This window comes from Aaosphaeria arxii, assembly GCF_010015735.1.
Source record: "Aaosphaeria arxii CBS 175.79 unplaced genomic scaffold BU24scaffold_2, whole genome shotgun sequence".
NCBI classification, from domain to species: domain Eukaryota; kingdom Fungi; phylum Ascomycota; class Dothideomycetes; order Pleosporales; genus Aaosphaeria; species Aaosphaeria arxii.
In genome coordinates, this window is record NW_022983475.1 from 3,430,195 (window position 1) to 3,447,813 (window position 17,619).

At 49.0% G+C, this 17,619-nt stretch overlaps 3 protein-coding genes across 3 annotated transcripts; 1 reads left to right on the plus strand and 2 right to left on the minus strand.

The window, feature by feature from the left end:
* Window positions 1-4,546: 4,546 nt before the first annotated feature.
* On the plus strand, window positions 4,547-6,150 carry BU24DRAFT_342330 (actin-like ATPase domain-containing protein; the record flags this gene model as incomplete). Its single annotated transcript, XM_033523315.1, has 3 exons — window positions 4,547-5,070; window positions 5,132-5,246; window positions 5,302-6,150. The coding sequence occupies 3 exons, from the start codon at window positions 4,547-4,549 to the stop codon at window positions 6,148-6,150; spliced, it is 1,488 nt and encodes a 495-aa protein (XP_033388059.1).
* Window positions 6,151-11,847: 5,697 nt separating this feature from the next.
* On the minus strand, window positions 11,848-13,844 carry BU24DRAFT_126024 (p53-like transcription factor). The gene is made up of 2 exons (XM_033520949.1): window positions 13,475-13,844; window positions 11,848-13,318 (listed from the first exon to the last, which is right to left on the minus strand). The coding sequence occupies exons 1-2, from the start codon at window positions 13,624-13,626 to the stop codon at window positions 11,863-11,865; spliced, it is 1,608 nt and encodes a 535-aa protein (XP_033388060.1). The 5' UTR covers window positions 13,627-13,844; the 3' UTR covers window positions 11,848-11,862.
* Window positions 13,845-16,843: 2,999 nt separating this feature from the next.
* BU24DRAFT_406353 (uncharacterized protein) lies at window positions 16,844-17,467 on the minus strand (the record flags this gene model as incomplete). Its single annotated transcript, XM_033525758.1, has 2 exons — window positions 16,844-17,031; window positions 17,200-17,467. The coding sequence occupies 2 exons, from the start codon at window positions 17,465-17,467 to the stop codon at window positions 16,844-16,846; spliced, it is 456 nt and encodes a 151-aa protein (XP_033388061.1).
* Between the last annotated feature and the right edge of the window lie 152 nt (window positions 17,468-17,619).

Here is a 17,619-nt window from a genome sequence, read left to right on the forward strand (position 1 = left end):
GATCACCCCAACCAACATACCGTTCCGATAGCATCTGTTTATACCCTTTCATGAAAGAGAAAAGTGGGAAAATGATTGACCGATTGGGACATTTGACCGATTCCAGCGAGTTGCATGAAGGTATCTGGTCTTCACGAGCCATCATTCGATAACGAGGGAACACCTTTCTTCTTTTTCAAATCTCGTTCTCATGTACATCCCCCTTTTTTCCGGCAGAGTTACGATGCCTGGCCTCTACCTTTTTCTATCTGCCTATACCTCGGCCAGGTCTCTGCTTGCACGATATCCCCCTGTCCTAAGCTCCTCCTTTCTATCTATCTATGTTTATATCCATATCTATATATTACTATTTATTTACCCTCTACATTTTTGTCCTGGTTCAGATGTGCCTGCTCTGATAGAGGTGAAGTATGTTAAAGTTACATAATCAAACGTAGAAGAAGAGGTCTAGATAGATGTTTTTGCTTTATGTGAAAATTATAAGAGGGATAATGTGTAAATGCATGTCTTTGCTTCACTTTCATCTTCACTTCACCTTCACCTTCACCTTCACCTTCACCTTCACCTTCACCTTCACTTCGTCTCCACTTCATCTTCACTCTTCACCGCGCACCTTAAGGCGAATTTGAACATGATCCACATAAGCCCGTTCTGCCCCATCCCCTCTCATCTACTCTCCATATGTCAAATCCAGCCATTATCATAACTGTCATCACTACATAAACAGTTCTTCACACGCGCTCGAGAGACATAGACGCCGTCATACTAACGGCAAGATAATTACCTTTATGTTTACCATCTCGTTAATGCGCGCGACACCCTCCGTCACAAGGACTACCCCTTTACCTTCTTTCTTTAGAACAGGAAGAAAAAACTAAAGCCACAGTGTGTTGAAAAATGTTCTCGAAAAAAGGGAAGAGATACTGAATCTGTTGCTAATATGTATTTACTATAATAACACCGTTTTCTACGATATTAGCATTTTTTGTTGTTCTCTTCAATACTAGCTATAAAACCCACACGTGAGGTATCCATCTACACAGTATGTATTCCGAACCGTAGACACCCTTCAAAACCACTCCCCACGAAAATCATCTATCTACTATCACTCACTACTCACGATTATCTGTTTGTTTACCCGCGTCGCGGCAACGCAAACCACAGTTCATCTCCAACTCGGCATCATATTCTACAAATAGTCATGGGTGTTGGTGATTAGCCACGCGCTCATTGGCCAGGCCCACCCCCTCCCCTGTCCTGCGATATGGGCACGATATGATAGGGTATGGAGCTCGTACGCACTGCACTGTGTACATACAGTGTTGTTACGCCATAGATAGGACCCGGGTGATGTGGGGCACCCTGGGTCTGGTGTCTGGGGTGTTACATACAACTAATAGCTCGAGGGCAACTAAGCTCGCGAGAGGGGGGGGAGTGTGTAGGGGGGAAGGATTGGGGTTACACTGAGGTGGTGGTGTTGTATGTAGTACTCGCACACACAGACAGCAAGCAGCGCGTGAGAGGGTTGGAGAGATGGAGAGATGGGATAAGCGAGCGAGTGAGCAGGTGCATGGTATGGTATGGTAGATGTGTTGTGTTTTTGCCTTGGTTTGGTTTGGTTTCATGGATATTAATATCTCCGATTTGCATTGCATTGTGCAAGGCTGGTCGAGTACAGAGGAAGGTCTGGTGATTTAGGGGATGGTTTGTCTAGATTGTTGGCGAGGAGGTGGTGATGGTGGTAATGGTGGTGGTATTCGTATTCGATTGAATATTGATTGTTGGTGGTGGTGGTGGTGGTGGTGTGTTCATGAACATGTGGTCAGTAGGTACGGTATAACTTTAAGATGTATGATGAGATGGATACATAGGCTCAAAGTTAGATAATAACGTCGTTGTATTCGACTTGGATGGCATGCATGGGGTGGAATATACTGAGTCGTGCGCTGTAACGCCACAACCGACAGAAAGCATGGTCGGACGGAGGTTGAGTCCTGGTAGAGGAAAGGTGGATTCGGTAGGCGGACGTTAGTTACCAAGTAGCATGAGGTCAGGGTCTTTTTGGGTTTGCCTTACCGGTACGTTGCGGTACCTAGTCCACCTAGCACAAGTTACATACTTAGATTATCTACGGAGTACGGATTACGGAGTACATTCATCCATTCGAATCCAAAGAAGAAGGAAGACGGAGAAGGTGAAGAAGAAGGTCGAGATTGGAAGATTGTACAAGTACAAGTACGAGAGCAAGGCAAGAGTACGAAGCAAGTATGGAGTAGAGTAGCAGTAGATCTAATCTTGGCGGCGTCCTGGCCGATTAGCGCCCGCCCCGCGCACCCAACCACCCTTTCTGCACCCATCCCATACTCGTACACACTTGTGACAAACAACTAGATACAAGTCCAGTCCAGTCCAGTCCAGTCCGTCCAGCTCAGCTACGGGCAAACTCACAATCCTGTGCTACTCAAAAGGCATCACGACGTTACGGCCACATGCATGTCCATGTCCATGCCCGCATCTCAAGTCCTGCAATAACCTTCCATTGTTCATTCCAGTCCAATGATTCATCGATCCCGCGGGGCAATTCTCCCTACATATGCGGTCCAATATGGCACTGCACCTATCCGAGACGAGACGAGACGAGACCAGGCAAGATGAATGAGACCTGCGATGGAGATTCCGCTCTCTCTCTCTCTCTCTCTCTCTCGCGGCAGATGCCATGGCAAACGATAGGATAGGGCGAGATGTGATAGGACAGTGAGGGGCAGGGTAGGGCCAATGTCCACGATACCACATGCTGCGTGCTAGATACCACTCAGATGTGTCGTTTGTGTACGAGTACAGTACGGAGTGCCTTGTACTTGAGTACCCGTAACTAGAATGGATGTACTCCGTACCTCGTACACAGAATGATACACCGGTCGGAGAAACTACGGCTGACTATTACGATTACTACCACGACTTGTAACTACGAGTTACGAATACCACGCCTGCAACGTCCATCTGCTGTACAGAACAAAGTACAAGTCAGGACAGAACAGGATAGGACACGACGAGTGGGATCATAGGACGTTTGACAGGACAGGCTTACTGATTGCGGTTGCAATCCTTAAACAAACAACGTTGCCTTGCCCGGTCTAGTGATTGCCACCCGGGGGGGCAGTCTTGCAATCTCGGTCAATTTTGGGGATCCTGAGAGGGCAATTCAACATGTCGAGCACTTTGGTTGATCAACCCAAAGACATGGACCTTACCCGATCGGGACTAGGGCATCACCTCTGGACGTAACGGTCACATCTGCTTTCACGAAACGTCTCCAGAACAATACACGAACTTTTCTACACTCCCATTCACCCTCACCATACACACCATACACACACTACACACACTACACTACACACATTCACGAGCTCTACTCTCGCTCTCTCTCTCTCCACCCCCACTACGCCCTGTCACCTCCGTCATCATTCATTCATTCAATCCAACATTCGGTGCTCACTCAATCGCCACGCCCTGTCTCCTTGTCGTCGATTTCCCCTTTCCGCTCACCTATCACAGCTCTCCCCTTCCTCTCACAGTACCATCGAATGCCATCTATTCTCTTCTGATCATCTTTACTTCTTTTTTTTTGGAACTCCCCTGGCCTCGCCCTGACCCTGGCCCCGCCCCCCTCACAATCCTAATCCCACTCTCTATCCGTTTCCATGCTCTCTCATCCATTGATCGATTATTATTCATTCATTCATTAGCACCTCGTCTCGGTGGACATGGTCATGGTGGGTATCCAAGGTATCCGCCAGGTCCCCGCAAGCCACCCTTACCTTGCCCGCCTGCCGTGCCTCAGCAGTGGGCAATTACGCTCCCAGTCGCCGGAGGATTTTCCTAGGGACACTCTCCTCTAGCGGATACAACCCTCTCTCTCCTAGGTGTATGCTCACAGGCCGTACCACCATGCTTAAGAGCCGTTTGCGACATCGCATGCTCGACGAATGCCACCAGCCAGCCTGAGGGTTTTTTCCTGTGTGCATTGTTGCCGTTGCTGTCGCTCTCACTGTTGCCGTTACTATTGCTGTCGTCGCTGTCTCCGTTGCCGTCGTTTGCTGTCCTCGACATAGTCTGCGTCGCTTGTTACCTCCATTACCACTACTGCTGCTGCTGTTGCGTTGCCTGTCTGCGTCGTCTACCTACGTTGCGGCGGCCGTCGTCCCTCAGAGTCGGTGCGTGCCGTAGTAGTGCTCAACATTGTTGTTCACCCATCACTCGCCCATTCAATGCACTGCAAGCCTGATATACAGCTGCAAACGAATCTTCCCCAAGACCTGGCCCCGCTGTCACCATCATCTAAAAAATATTCACCATCTGTCCTCCCATGCCATCCTCCCTGCTGCTGAAACGCTTCAAAAGCCGCCGCCTGACCGTCCTCCCGGACTCTGACTGCGCCCGCGACACAAACTCTCCCGCCGCCACCACCCAACACGACCATTGCTGGTATATAAAACCCATGTTCGACTTCTGGCAGAGTCTACTCGCGGCTCTGGAGCGCATCGCCATGCTTCCCTCAATGATCCACTCCGTCTTTCCCTCCCTGCTCTCACGAAAACGCATGCGAGATGCTGTGCGAACCTACGACCGCTCCCTGGACGATCTGTTGCGAGAAGTCCAGCGCCTCCTCGAGGCTCCACTCGAACCTGCACAGCTTCTGCAAATGTCCGGCAAGCTGCAGGACCAATTCGCTCCAAAGCTCAAGGACAGCGACATCTGCATGCTACCTTCTTACAACGACAAGCTACCTACCGGCCTCGAGCGCGGTACCTACCTTGCCTTGGATGTTGGTGGTTCCACCTTCCGCGTTGCCATTGTCGAGTTGAATGGCAACCAACCCGGTGCCAAGAGTATGCGCATCGTGAACATGAAGAGTTACAAGATCGATAACTCGGTTCGATACCTTCGAGGCACCGCCTTCTTCGACTGGATGGCCGAGAGAATTGAGACGGCCATCAACGATCCCCAAGTCAAAGGTATCAATGATACAAAGGTCTTTGGCATGGGGTTGGCCTGGTCTTTCCCCATCGAGTATGTCTTGACCGTCTCACGCATTCATTCATGTTTCAATCTATTGACAACGAAACAACAGGCAAACCTCGATCCACAGCGGAAACATCTTGCCCATGGGTAAAGGTTTCCTCGCGACAGAGGGAACCTTGGGACAAGACCTGAGTGAGCTTGTCATGGCTCCATGCAGAAAAAGGGTAAGCTATCCGGCTCCATTTGCTTGCGTTTATCCAATACTGACCGTGTCACCAGAACCTTCCTGTTCGTATGGAGTCCATCGTCAACGATTCCTCTGCAACACTACTGTCACGTGCGTACGAGGATCCTTCTACCCGATTTGCAGTTATCTTAGGAACCGGATTCAATATTGCCGCCCACCTGCCAATTTCGACGCTCGCCGCGCCCAAGTACAAAGGCTACCCGCGCAAGTGGTTAGATCAGGCCGAGCATGTGCTCGTCAACACCGAATTGAGCATGTTCGGAAAAAATGTATTTCCTACCACACGGTGGGATGATCAACTCAACGCCACCCATGTGCGTCCAGACTTCCAACCTTTCGAGCAACTCATCAGCGGGCGGTACCTTGGTGAGATTGTCCGATTGGTGCTTGTAGAGGCTGTGCGTACCGCTGGGTTGTTCAGTGGTGAACTCCCAGAGAAGCTATCTGAAGCATACTCCCTGGACACAGGAACACTCGCTGCCATGGAGATGGATGAGTCGAAAGGCTTCTCCAAGGCCATCGCCCTATTCCAGTCTCGGCACCCACTCAGCAAGCCGCCATCCTACCGTGACATCTACTTTGTCCGCCAAGTAGCCCAGCTGGTCTCGCACCGTGCAGCTGCGTACCTAGCCGCTGGAATCCACTCCTTGTGGAAGCTTCGAACCACCTCCGAAGGCTTAAGTCCTTCGACGGTTGGAAGGATAGCTATTGGCTGCAACGGCTCCGTCATCGAGAAATACCCCCTTTTCAGAGAACTGTGCCAGTCTCACCTGGACGAGCTCACTACTGCCTCGGGGGCCGAACCCCATGCAATATCATTAGAGATCGCTGTCGAGTCGGCTATCTTCGGTGCCGCAGTTGCTGCTTGCTGCCTCGACTAATCAACACTGTAGAGGACCGTTGTCGACCTGATTGACGAGGAGAGTGTTGCTTGATACCCTTGGAGCGTTAGGTGTTTGTATATACATTTGTGTTTTCTCGTCCTCTTTCTTGAGCCGGGTGGGCTTTTAGAAAGAGTTGCCTTCTTATCCCTCATCTTCATTTCTTTCCTCTACCAAGGGGGAAGAGTGGGGATCGCGGGCTTTTCTGCTTCTGCGTCACGGATGTCATGAACCTCATCATATTTTACCATACTAAAGAATACTGCAAAGCATACGGGGAACGATCGATGGAGTCATTCGATTTCCCCCCGGCGTTGGGAATACATATTTTTTTTTATTTCCTCATTTCTCGTCCTCTTTTCATTTGGCTGGTCTTTATAAAAGACGGTATCCGAACTGCGGCGTTTTTTCTTTCAAAAAGAGAGGAGCATGATAAGGCATCAGGGTAATCTATGGTCGCCATATATATCATCATCCACCTCCCCGCATATACATTGCAGGAGTGTGGTCTATGAATACAAATCTTGGATTCTCAAACTCAGCAGCAGTACTATTATGACTTTCCTTCGTAAATGCTGAATTTGCAAGGCTTCACTCTTCATCATGTTGCCCACGCTCACGAACTCTCCATTAGTCCATCCTACAAAGAACGTGCAGTGAGCAAGATCCCACACCTCCCCCTTTCTCCCATCCTTCAAAATGGAAAGACATGTTACTACATTGCGATTTCATAATCCCCCCTACTAACAGTTAGAAAAACCTCTCCTCACCAGATAGCCTGACAAACGAAATCCAAAGCAATCGATAACCCCCACACCCCTCTCCCTCCCTACATGCCTCCGTTCTTCCAACGTAATAAATATCCCAACATGTGACTCAAAGTAGGGCAGGCTCAGATCAAAGGGGGCGAGCAAATATGTACACACGTTGGTACTAGGAATCTACATCTCTCTCCCTTCCGTAAGCGCGCGTGAGCCACTGTTCTTTAGGTAGGGTAACTACTGAAGGGGGTGAAAGGAATGTGTATAGCATGCTACCCTACATTGGAGTCTGAGTTTTCGTCGTGCTTGTAGTCAGATATATATGTATACTATCCCTCCGCCCTCTTGTCGTCGAGGAGATATGAGACGGCGGGCTGTAGTGTATTGATCACGGTGTCGTTCTGGGGAGATATATATATTGAGGGAGTGAGATAGTGGGATGGTGACATGGACGAACGAGCGGCTTCCTACGTTTCCTGAACTTTTGTGACTTCCTGTGCGTATATTAGATCTGGGTTTTCCTTTTCTTTTCTCTATGAACGCTTGCTTGTGAGTTAGGTTTAGATGATAGGACTTAGATGGTACTGTTCTTCTCCTAGGTGGTGTGATAATACTAAAGGGATGAGCGTTCCGGGGAACATGTCACGCACTTCTTCTTGCGTCGTTTTTAAACATATAGTCCATGGGTTATTCTCATGGATGAGATTATCACGGTAGGAAATCTGTAGTTTATGGAGAGAATGGGGAGTCTGGTTCTCGATCGTAGTGCACTATTCCCCTTTTTCAGTCTTTTAGTTTGACAGGATTTTGTATTATGCGTATCTGGTACTTGATCGTAGTGGTTTTATCTGACTTCGACTTTCCTCCTAAAAAAGATGATTGGAAATGAAACTAGACATGATTTTTAAACACCATGATGAGATTATCTGCAACTGTACAGAGTATATTGTCTACCTATCGCTCGAGCTTTCCTGTATACACACACATTAATTGAAGCACCTCCCGACCCGTACCTATACTCCAACGAACGCATCCACCCAAATCCCGAATCTAACATCCAAAACCCCCTCCCCCGTCCGCTCGCACGAGCAACAATGTCTCTCCCCTCACCCAGCACGAGCAACAATGTCTCTCCCCTCACCCAGCACGAGCAACCCACCAGACAAAGAACCCCCCATCTCACGTTGTTCCCCCGTCACACACACACACACCTCAACAACAACACAAAGAAAACCAAAAACCAGGGGCATGAAGAAAGAAAAGAGACACGTAGTACAACAGCCTCGATCTTTCATGCACGCAATTTACAACTGCAGTACATCCTGTACCACAGACGAAAAAAGGGGGATCCACTTCGTTTCGGTCTTTCCGATCTTCTTGTTTCGACGTGCGCGCTACTTGACTTTGTGTAACCAACGACAACAAATGGTGCAGAATTCAGGGGGGGGTGGGAGAGGGGAGCATCGTGTGTTGCACGAAGAGATAGAAATTTGAAGTTTCTTTTTTTTTTTTTCAACGGTGATCTACTCCGTAATCATGCGTGTTTTCCGTGAGTAGACATGATCGTGGAAGCAATCGTCATCGCGAGATACTTTGTTTCTCAACTCAACGAGTGAGATTGTTTCCTTCATACCGAAGGGGTGTCGACTTGACTCTGTCTGCTCGGGGATTGTTCTGGTCAGATCCGATCACATCCGATCTGTGTGAGATGATGACATCGCATCGCAGCGCATCGCATCGTGCACGCTCCGATTATGTCTTCAAGGGGAGAGGTACCGTACGGAGTAAGTGGTGCGTTATGGTAGCATGGCGTGGGCGTACACAAACAAGACGATCAACCGGGGTTACCAACTAGACGAGAACTTACCTCACCTACCCCAGACAGGAGACGACATCGATGGAAACACGATATCTGTGGGAAGACAACATTCTATTCAGATCACGAGACAGCTGTGTTCGAAATCGAAATTGAAGAAGAATTAAGGACTACTGCAATGTACACACATTTCTCCAGCTCTCCATCCACATTCAACCCTTACCTCACTCTACCTTACTCCACGACGGTAGATGAAACGAGCGAAGGGGTGAGAGGGCGCGGCGCGTATGCACGCATTACAGTGCAGTGTGCTGTACATATGTACTGTACTGTGGGTGTGTGGTGTCGGTGTATCTCGACGTTGCATTGCGGCTTGCCATCCTACGTGCCTATCTTATCGGTGTGTGTGTGTACCGTCTGTATGGGTTTGGATGTATGGCTGTTGAGGTAGCTTCGAGAACATGCAGTATAGCTGCAGTGAGAGTGACGGTTATGTATGTACGGATTACGATGCATGTGATTGTTTGGAAAGTTTGATGTATGGGCGTGTGCTGGATAGTGCTGTAGTGATGAAGCGACGGTTTTGCACGGCGTTTGCTAGGAGGAGTGGAAGTACTCGAATACCAATGCCAAAGGTCTACTCCATACGGAGTACTGTAGATTGCTTTGGAATTCTCAAAGAGAATTTCAAACATCTGGTTAACCCAGTCCTATCTACTTGGTGTCTGTGAAACAAACAAGTTCGCTCAAAGAATAGACTGCGTACAAACAGAGTTGATCGGTACATCATAACAAAAAAGAAATCAACACAGCCTGTTGGGAAACACGTGTCTACACTATAGATATATGTACATAGATAGAAAGACATCTACAAACGCACTCCGTCTTCTTCCTCTCTCTGTATATTGGAGGAAACGGAAGGTACAAGTGATAAGCCACCTTCAACCTTGCCCACTTTCTCATCCCAATAACTATAGCATAACACTGCACGACTATAGACACCTTCATGATTGACATCACAGTGTGGTGTATACAGGCACATTTGCTATTCTCAAGCTCAATACTCTCAAAAAAATCCCCTGCAAAGAACGTCTACTCCCCAAGCAACCATGCACGAATTCCAGACAACCACGATCAATCTACTCCCCTCCGTCCAAGAAAACAACCTTTTCTTCCATTTTGCATCCCATGAATCGATCAATCTACACAGCCAAAAACTACCTCATACCTTAGCCCATTCTCCCCTCCTCTTCAAATTCCCCGGAATTCCCTCATGTCTTCTTTTCCATCAAATCATACCATAAACACCTACCACAGAGATATGTTCCTCATCATCTTCTGGAAAGAAAACCAAAGAAAACCCAAAGAAGAAGAAGAAGAAGAAGAATGAAAGGCAAGGTAAAGGTTCCTTTCTTTTGCACGTAATTTTCGTTCCGTGTAATCCGTGATGGGGGTGAATAAACTATGCCGAGCGTTTTTTGTTTGGTTGTTTGTGTTTTATTTGTTTTTGCGTGGGTTGGTTGCGTTGAGAGATTTGGTCAGAGCTTCGACTCGACTTCCAAAAGAGCTTTTGGACGACCCTCGACTTCGACTTCGACTTCGAAACGAACGAAGACACGCCGTCCTTCCTTCCAAGTTCACCGATAGAAAAAGTCTACCATAGAAAAGAGAAGGTATGCTCCGCTTCTATATTTTTGTACGTAGTCAATGATGACATGTCTAAATGGTAAATGTATTTCTGGGTGGGATTGATGTTTATGGGTTGGATCCGTGTGTATATCAACAATTGTACATACAGAAACCCACTAAAAAAAATGTCAACAAAGCACAAAAGACCAATCGATCGATCATTGACAGTGCCAGTAAAAAGTAACAACCAACCTCTAGATCCATATACACCCCACCCCACCTTAACGCTCCCACAAGCATGGGGAGTTACATTCTCGTAATCATCCCTATTTTCCTTTGACGAAAGCGGCAGGTTACTGCTTCTTGTTCATTGTCTGTCAATCAATAATCGGATGGTCGGGTGAGATGAGGTGAGGTGAGGTAGGATTGAAGTGGGTACTTTTTTTTGTGGTTCGTATTTTAATACCGGGGAGGGGAGTCTGACGTGCATGTACATATATATGACTATGGTGGTAGCAGGGAGGGCATTGAGCATGTATCGAGCAACGATGAGAGTTTGGATTTGTGACATTTTTCCATTCAAAAGGGGGAAGATGGCTGAAGCTGAACTGAAGCCGAGATCTGCGGGAACATGGTGGTGCTCGCTAATTTGTTGAATATCCTTTGATGGCCCACCGTTCCCGTCTTATATCTGCCTGTCCTTTGTATTCTCGCAAACCCTCTTCACTCGATTGAATATCCCAATCTCACCAAATAATCCCTTCATCGTTCGTCGTTTCCTGGGGATGGGGATCTCCCTACATCGTGCCAACAGTGCAACGCCGTGCTGGTAAAGTATATCGTACCCTTTGCTGCGTAATTAATGGAAAGAGGAAAATACAAAAAGATGTGTAGAAGAGGAAAACCCGGCGCAAAAAGGCAAATTATCCCCGTAAAGAGTCGCCAAATGGTATACGCGCCTGATCCTTAATCCCTCGCGCCTAAAACTCCAGTCATCGATATTTTGTTCCGTCTCCGCCTCTTACTCCCCAAAAAGATTGCGTCCTGTCATCGTTTGTTGCGACAAATTCAACGGATCATATTGCTTCCAATTCTCCTCCCACCTCATTACTCGTTCGCGAACCGTTGCCATAGAATCGGCTGCGGCTCGATCCCTTCGTTAGTAATACCTCAACCCAAGACCATCGATTTGGTCTTACTCGTCTGCCCCGCCTGAATGGTCGCCTGGATGTCTCGGATAATTGCGGTGCAAGGCCCTGGAAGGAGTGCTACGAACCGACCGTTACAACAATGGGTTACTGATGCATGTACTGGCACCCGATCTCGAGCGCCATGCGAGGGGAGCTACACGCCCATGCTTCGGTGTCATCGTGCGCTCCCCGGAGGGGCTGTTTATATTGATTCGAAGTATAGAAATCGATGGGTCGATTCAGTTCATGATTGTCTCGTCGGTGCTTCCAAAGAGAAGCGGACGTAGTAGAATGGGTGCCGGAATTTCTGTCACAATCACCAGGTATCGGAAAAGTATCGCTTTGATTTGTTCTTCACGGCGATGGCTTTGGGATCCTGTGGCAGGTTTGTGTGATGTACAACATGTGGTCGATATACAGCATCAACCGGTGGCATCCAGTCATCAAGACCCAGTGGGAAGTATTCATACAAAAGGTCTGCACTCTCATCTGGGCTGTTGATAAGATTAAGGGAGAACGAGGGAGGCCTATGAGGGGTTGCCCTCTTTCTCTCCGGCTCGGACGGCGACATTGATTTCTTCGGCTCGTCGTCCGTCAGAGACAACGACACCGGGGCTGCCGAAGATCGCTGGGGTAATGTGTTTCTCGTAATCTCTGGTGTCGACTGCGCATACGGGGTGGCCGCCGGATGCTGGAAGGATGGGGTGTCCGGAACCACCGTCATTGCTTGTGTTGTCGGTATCTTCCAGTCCAGGAAGTCAGGGGATACCGGTAGATCGTTTGGAGTGAAATCGAAGGGTAGCTGCAATGAATCCATAGGCTTACTTGTAGCGGTACTGTTGCCCTGGGCATTGCTGTGGTTGGCAGACTGATTGGTATCGTTGGTAGGCGTTCGTGATGGCTGCGGTAGGTGTGAAGCTTTGCGCGGATTGCCCCCACCGCTAATGGGGAGATCTTTACGGGACTGGAAGTTTCTGGGACTGCGGCCGCGAACTATTATGGCGCCCGAGTGTACCTCACAGATTGGCGCTTTCATTCCTGTGGCGAGCGTCGCAAGAACCTTGAGCCGGACGACGAAGTGCTGCTGTAGCTCCTTTCTCCGTCCATTGTTTGCCGTGGCAATGCGGAATTGTAGTCTCTTCCAGCTGATTGGAAAATTGACGTATTCCGAGTCCATGTCCTGGCCTTGGGATAGGTCCAAAGGATACGACGGTGGTTCCTTCTCGGTCTTGTCCTCCACTGCTGTCGTACTGCTCGCTGGAGTCTTCCAAGGCACTGATATGATTTTCACAGGGTTTCCCTCCAGAGATTCGGTAGCGGATATTGCAAGTTCCAGCCCGATTATAGGTATATGTTCGCCTTGCTCTGTCAATAATATTTGAATGCCCCGTGGTACCGTAATCGTTCCGGTTATCTGGAATAGGTTCCTCCGGTAGCAGGTCAGCTCAGTAGGGGGAACCGCAACGTCGCCGGCGGTAGCCCAGGGCGATTCTGCGAGGAAGAACATGCCATGAAGCTGCGAGTTCATGGATATGATAAGGCGGCGACCGGCATAGTCGAGGAGCGTATAGGGTATGTTCGGTAGGGAGAAGCTTAGGAGCTTGTTGTCGCGGTCAATGTTTGGACTTTCGGGTGCCTGTCCATTCTGTTCAGGGTGTACCGAGGGGTCATAGCCGCTCAGAACATCGGAGAATGGGTCATCGTAGGCACTGGAGAAGCGTTTCAACGGCGGATGGGCAATGGAGTGTTGCCCGTAGGTGGCATCCTCACTACTATGCGAACAAAGTGAGCAGGGCGTCGAAGAGCGGGACCATGGCCGCGACCACGGCCACGAGGATAAGCAAGAAGTTGGGTATTGTAGAATTTGATTTGGAAACAAAGACACGAAATAATGAGGGCGAGGAGGAGGGAATGAGGTGGTTGCTTACCCAGCAAAGGTCTCTGCGTCGTAGTTTGAGCGCTGATCGAGCTGGTCGAGGGGACCGAAACCGACGGGTAGCTGTTGGTCAGGGCCCGTTACGTTCTGAAGTGACATTGGGGCCGCCAAGTAGGACATGGTGAGAGTATCGAAGCCCTCCATGGCTCATCGGTGGTGGATAGGGCGGGCACAGGAGGAGGTATGTGGGCGAGGAAGCAGCGCATGAGATGGAGCGAGGTGCCGCTGGCAGCAAGATGATTACAGGCGAAAGCGAGAGGGCGAGTTTGGAGCGAATAAGGGCGGAGTAGGAGGAGGAGGAAGTGGAGGAGGTGGAGCGGCTGGCGATGTTTGGGGGAGGAGCGGATAACGGTTTGTGGTGGAAGCGGTAATGGCGGTGGTGGTATGTAAGTGGTGGTGGAGAAGGATGCGCTTGGGGGTGGAGAGAGAGAGAGCGAGAGCGAGAGCAGTTACTGTGTAGTGTGTGAAGGTACGCAGTGCACAGTAGTTGACTGGAGAGAAGAGAGGCTGGGGTGCGTTCGGGCTTTGGCGAGCGCGGAATCGCAGGGCAGAGAGGATCACCAAATCAGGTCAGGTCCGCTCAGGTCAGGGCAGGGGAGGGTCGGGTATCTACTCCGTATTGTACTGTATGTAAGAGTAGGTAATACCTAATGTATGTGCATACATACAATAACAGAGGGACGAGGTAATACGGAGTAGGTAGTGCAGTGCAGATCAGTAAGAATAGGAAAAGGAAATCAATGTCGGAAAGAGAAGAAGAACAGAAGACTGCGTAGAAGGAGTAGAAAGAATTAGGGTCGGCTGGCAAAAGCTTGTATGCACGGAGTTCTTTTGGATGGGTGGAGTAACCATCTGTTCGTACTCCGAGAAGAAGAGGAGACAGTAACAGTGTGTGTGTATGTGTAGTTACTGTGTATTGTGTGTGTGTGTGTGTGTGTGTGTGTGTGTGTGCGAGTGTGCGGAGGCGCGTATAATAGCGTGTAATTGTCACTAAAAGTTATAGTATGTTAGTCTCCGCTCAGTCAGCGGAGATGGAGGCGGAGGCGGAGTGGAGTGGCCTACACTTATGATATGGAGTAGAGTAGAACAGAAGTGTTTATCAGTAGTGGGAGGCAAAGATCTTTTGGTATTTGTGTTATGTAGATTGTTTGTAAGAGGTTTTGGCCGTTATCCGTATCATCAAATAAAAGGGAAAAATGAAAGGATTCACAAGGCAAGAAGTGGGGGATATGGTCCACGAAGGGCACGAAGGTTGAGAGAGGCAAAGAGCCACAATAGGAAACAAAAGAACAAGAACAAGAGGACGAAGGGGGGATGATGACAGACAGGGACAAGGGAAGATAGGAATCTAAGTCAGTGTGATGATGGTCAGGTAGGTAGTTGATCTGTTGTCCCATTCTATCCTATCCTATTCAAACCTACTCGTATCTTGTCCTGTCCCCTCCTTAGAGCAGCGAGAGAGCTGCGTATACTCAACACACACAGACACATAGCCAGAGAAAATAGGAATAACCATGATCATCATCTTCCAATTCAGAACTGGGACGAGTAATCAATAAGAAGCTTCTGCAGGTGACTTGTGATGCGAATTGGAACGACGTATGTTATGTATGGTTATCGGCTGGCTGCGTGTCTCAGCGTCCCCGAGGCCGCCATCATCCCACCTCGTCATGTGTATGTGTGTCTATCCATTCAATGTCCACTCCCGTGCAATTCCTACATGATCCTCTTGACCATTGCTCGCCTGTCGAAAACAATCCGTTGGTCGTTGTTGAAAGCTGTGCGACGCACCCCCGAACAGATCACACGCAGCAAAAAAGGCGAGGGGAACTGACTATATCCCGCCAAGAAGATGTGTTCCGTTCGGGCGGCGGAAGCCTTTCTCAACTAGGCACTCGGTTAGACCTAATCAAGTAAGAAACTTGACTAGCGCTGCGAGGAACGATGAGGGGGAGGAAAAGTTTATTCCTGACTGACTTGTACCGTTCGAAATCCGACAATAGGTACCTACGGACGGGGTAATACCTTCAACGGCCGCGCAACAATGCGAGGCAATGCGATGCGCATGCGCGGCGGAGGCAGAGCTAGTCACCTAACGGCGCTTTCATCACTGTGGCGGTAGGTATTTGAATGCAGGTCGCCATTCTTTTCTGTTTTGCGGTACGGTCGGCACTGCAGGTAGGCGAGAAAACGATGCAAGACGGGGAACGCAAATCAGGGTCGAAGGGGATAAAAAGAGAGTTTCGATACAAACATACATTAGGTACTCGGATACATACATACATACATACAGGCGCACGGAGTAAAGTAACTATACGTCTGTGTTTACGAGATAGACCAGATAGAGACCAGTCATACGAGTTAACTTTGTATTTGTACGACGATTGATAGATGGGAGTACCCACCCACCATAGCACACGTGACGCTTTGATACCCCCCTTTCCCCTTCCTTCGTATTGTATCCCAACATCTTCGTCGCACATACTGATGGTGCCATACCATTCACCATATGGATGGCATTCTTCATCGCACAATCAACATTTCCATACCCTCCGCGTTGGTAAGGTGCGAGTAGGTACAGAAAGTAAGGGCGAAAAACGGACCGATTGACGCTCCAGAAAAGCAGAAATGACACGCATGTCAGAGCCGAGATAGCGGCGGCAGAGGAACGGTTGGAAGTGGAGAGCGAATAGAGCCTCATTGCGGAAGGCTTCTCGAAAGAGGTTTAGATGGCTTCCCTTGGCTTTTCCCCCATGGATGATGGTGTGGGCCAGTGCATGTTTTAAGGGTCGATCCATCAGCGATCATCCATCATCCATCATCCATCATCCATCCAGAATTCCATCCACCTGTTTTCAATCCCTCTCTTCAGTTCCTTTCCTGTTTTCTTGTTCGGAGCGCGCGCGCAATGCCTGACTAGCTCCAGAATAATAACTAACTCGAACTGAACCCTCGACTTCGATTCGTCCATTGCGCTCGGATCCGCGCCGGCGACGAACAAAAAACAGTAAGCTCTAAAGTCAAAATAGGCTCATTCTCTCGGTTCGCCCTGCCCTCCCGTCTTTTTCGCTCGTTTTCGCGTTTCAAACAAAAAACCACCGATTCTTTGGGGAAAAAGGGCCGAAATGAACTTGCTCCGGCCCATGCTCCGGACGATGCTGATTGTCTGCTTGCTTTTGTATTCCCTCGACAATTGCCATTATGGTACTCGTACCATGCCTCCGAGTTAGTAGTGTCGGTGAAAAACGATGGATTGCCCTATCTGAAAGAACAATTGCGCCAACGCGCGGTATGCTTTTCGGTCTTTTTTTCACCTCTAGTAGTATAGAAAATTTCTCAAATAGTCGCCTCAATCGCCATATCAAGATATACGAGGGTAGGAAATCGTATGATTGTGAATCAAGTGCCCTTCGGCGGCCCAGCGATCGCAATCTCTTTCCCATCCACCACCGCTCTCGAGCTCGCTCTCGCTTTGAAGACATGATCGTGCGCTTGAATACTCCGTGCCTAAGTACGGAGTTCTTTCTATCATTTGCCGCGGCCTATGATCTATAGTTTGAGTTATTCATTCAATCATTCATTCGTACATTCATTCAAAGCATGTCCACTTATGTTTGTGTCCATGTGTGTTGTTTGAACCCTGGCTATCTTCCTCATCGGGTTCCGAACTACCCAACCCTGACATAACCCTCATACAATATAGTCATTCCATCATACAATTCGCAGTGCATAGTCTTGTTTGGGTAATCATCCCTCCCTTTCGCAACACAGTAACTTCCCAAATCCGACATCCCAACAAGACGACAGTAACCATAGATCCCCAAATACAGAAGCATGCGATTCCAAATTGAACCCCCACGCCGCCACCGCCACCACCACCACCACCACCCTGCTTCGTTCCAGACCCGTAACCAGTGCCTCCCTTCCCCTTCCTTTCTGGCCTCTTCTTCCTCTCTTCCAACGCAAGGAGTCGGCTAGTCGCCATTGCCTCCGTGCCCACGGCTCAGATCGCAATTGGTTCCCCCTCAGAGCTCGCCAAGCATCGCCATAGATTCCTGTCGTACAAGCGCAGCTACACAGCAGCTGCATTTCCTCTCTTTCGTCCCCTGGCCCCCCTAGCGCCAGCGTGATTATCCC

Excerpts from the sequence above, each read along its gene's own strand:
- BU24DRAFT_126024 (XM_033520949.1), bottom strand. The coding sequence starts at position 13,626 with ATGGAGGGCTTCGATACTCTCACCATGTCCTACTTGGCGGCCCCAATG. Across the intron at positions 13,319-13,474 it reads GACGCAGAGACCTTTGCTGG|TAGTGAGGATGCCACCTACG; the intron begins GTAAGCAACCAC and ends TTGTTCGCATAG.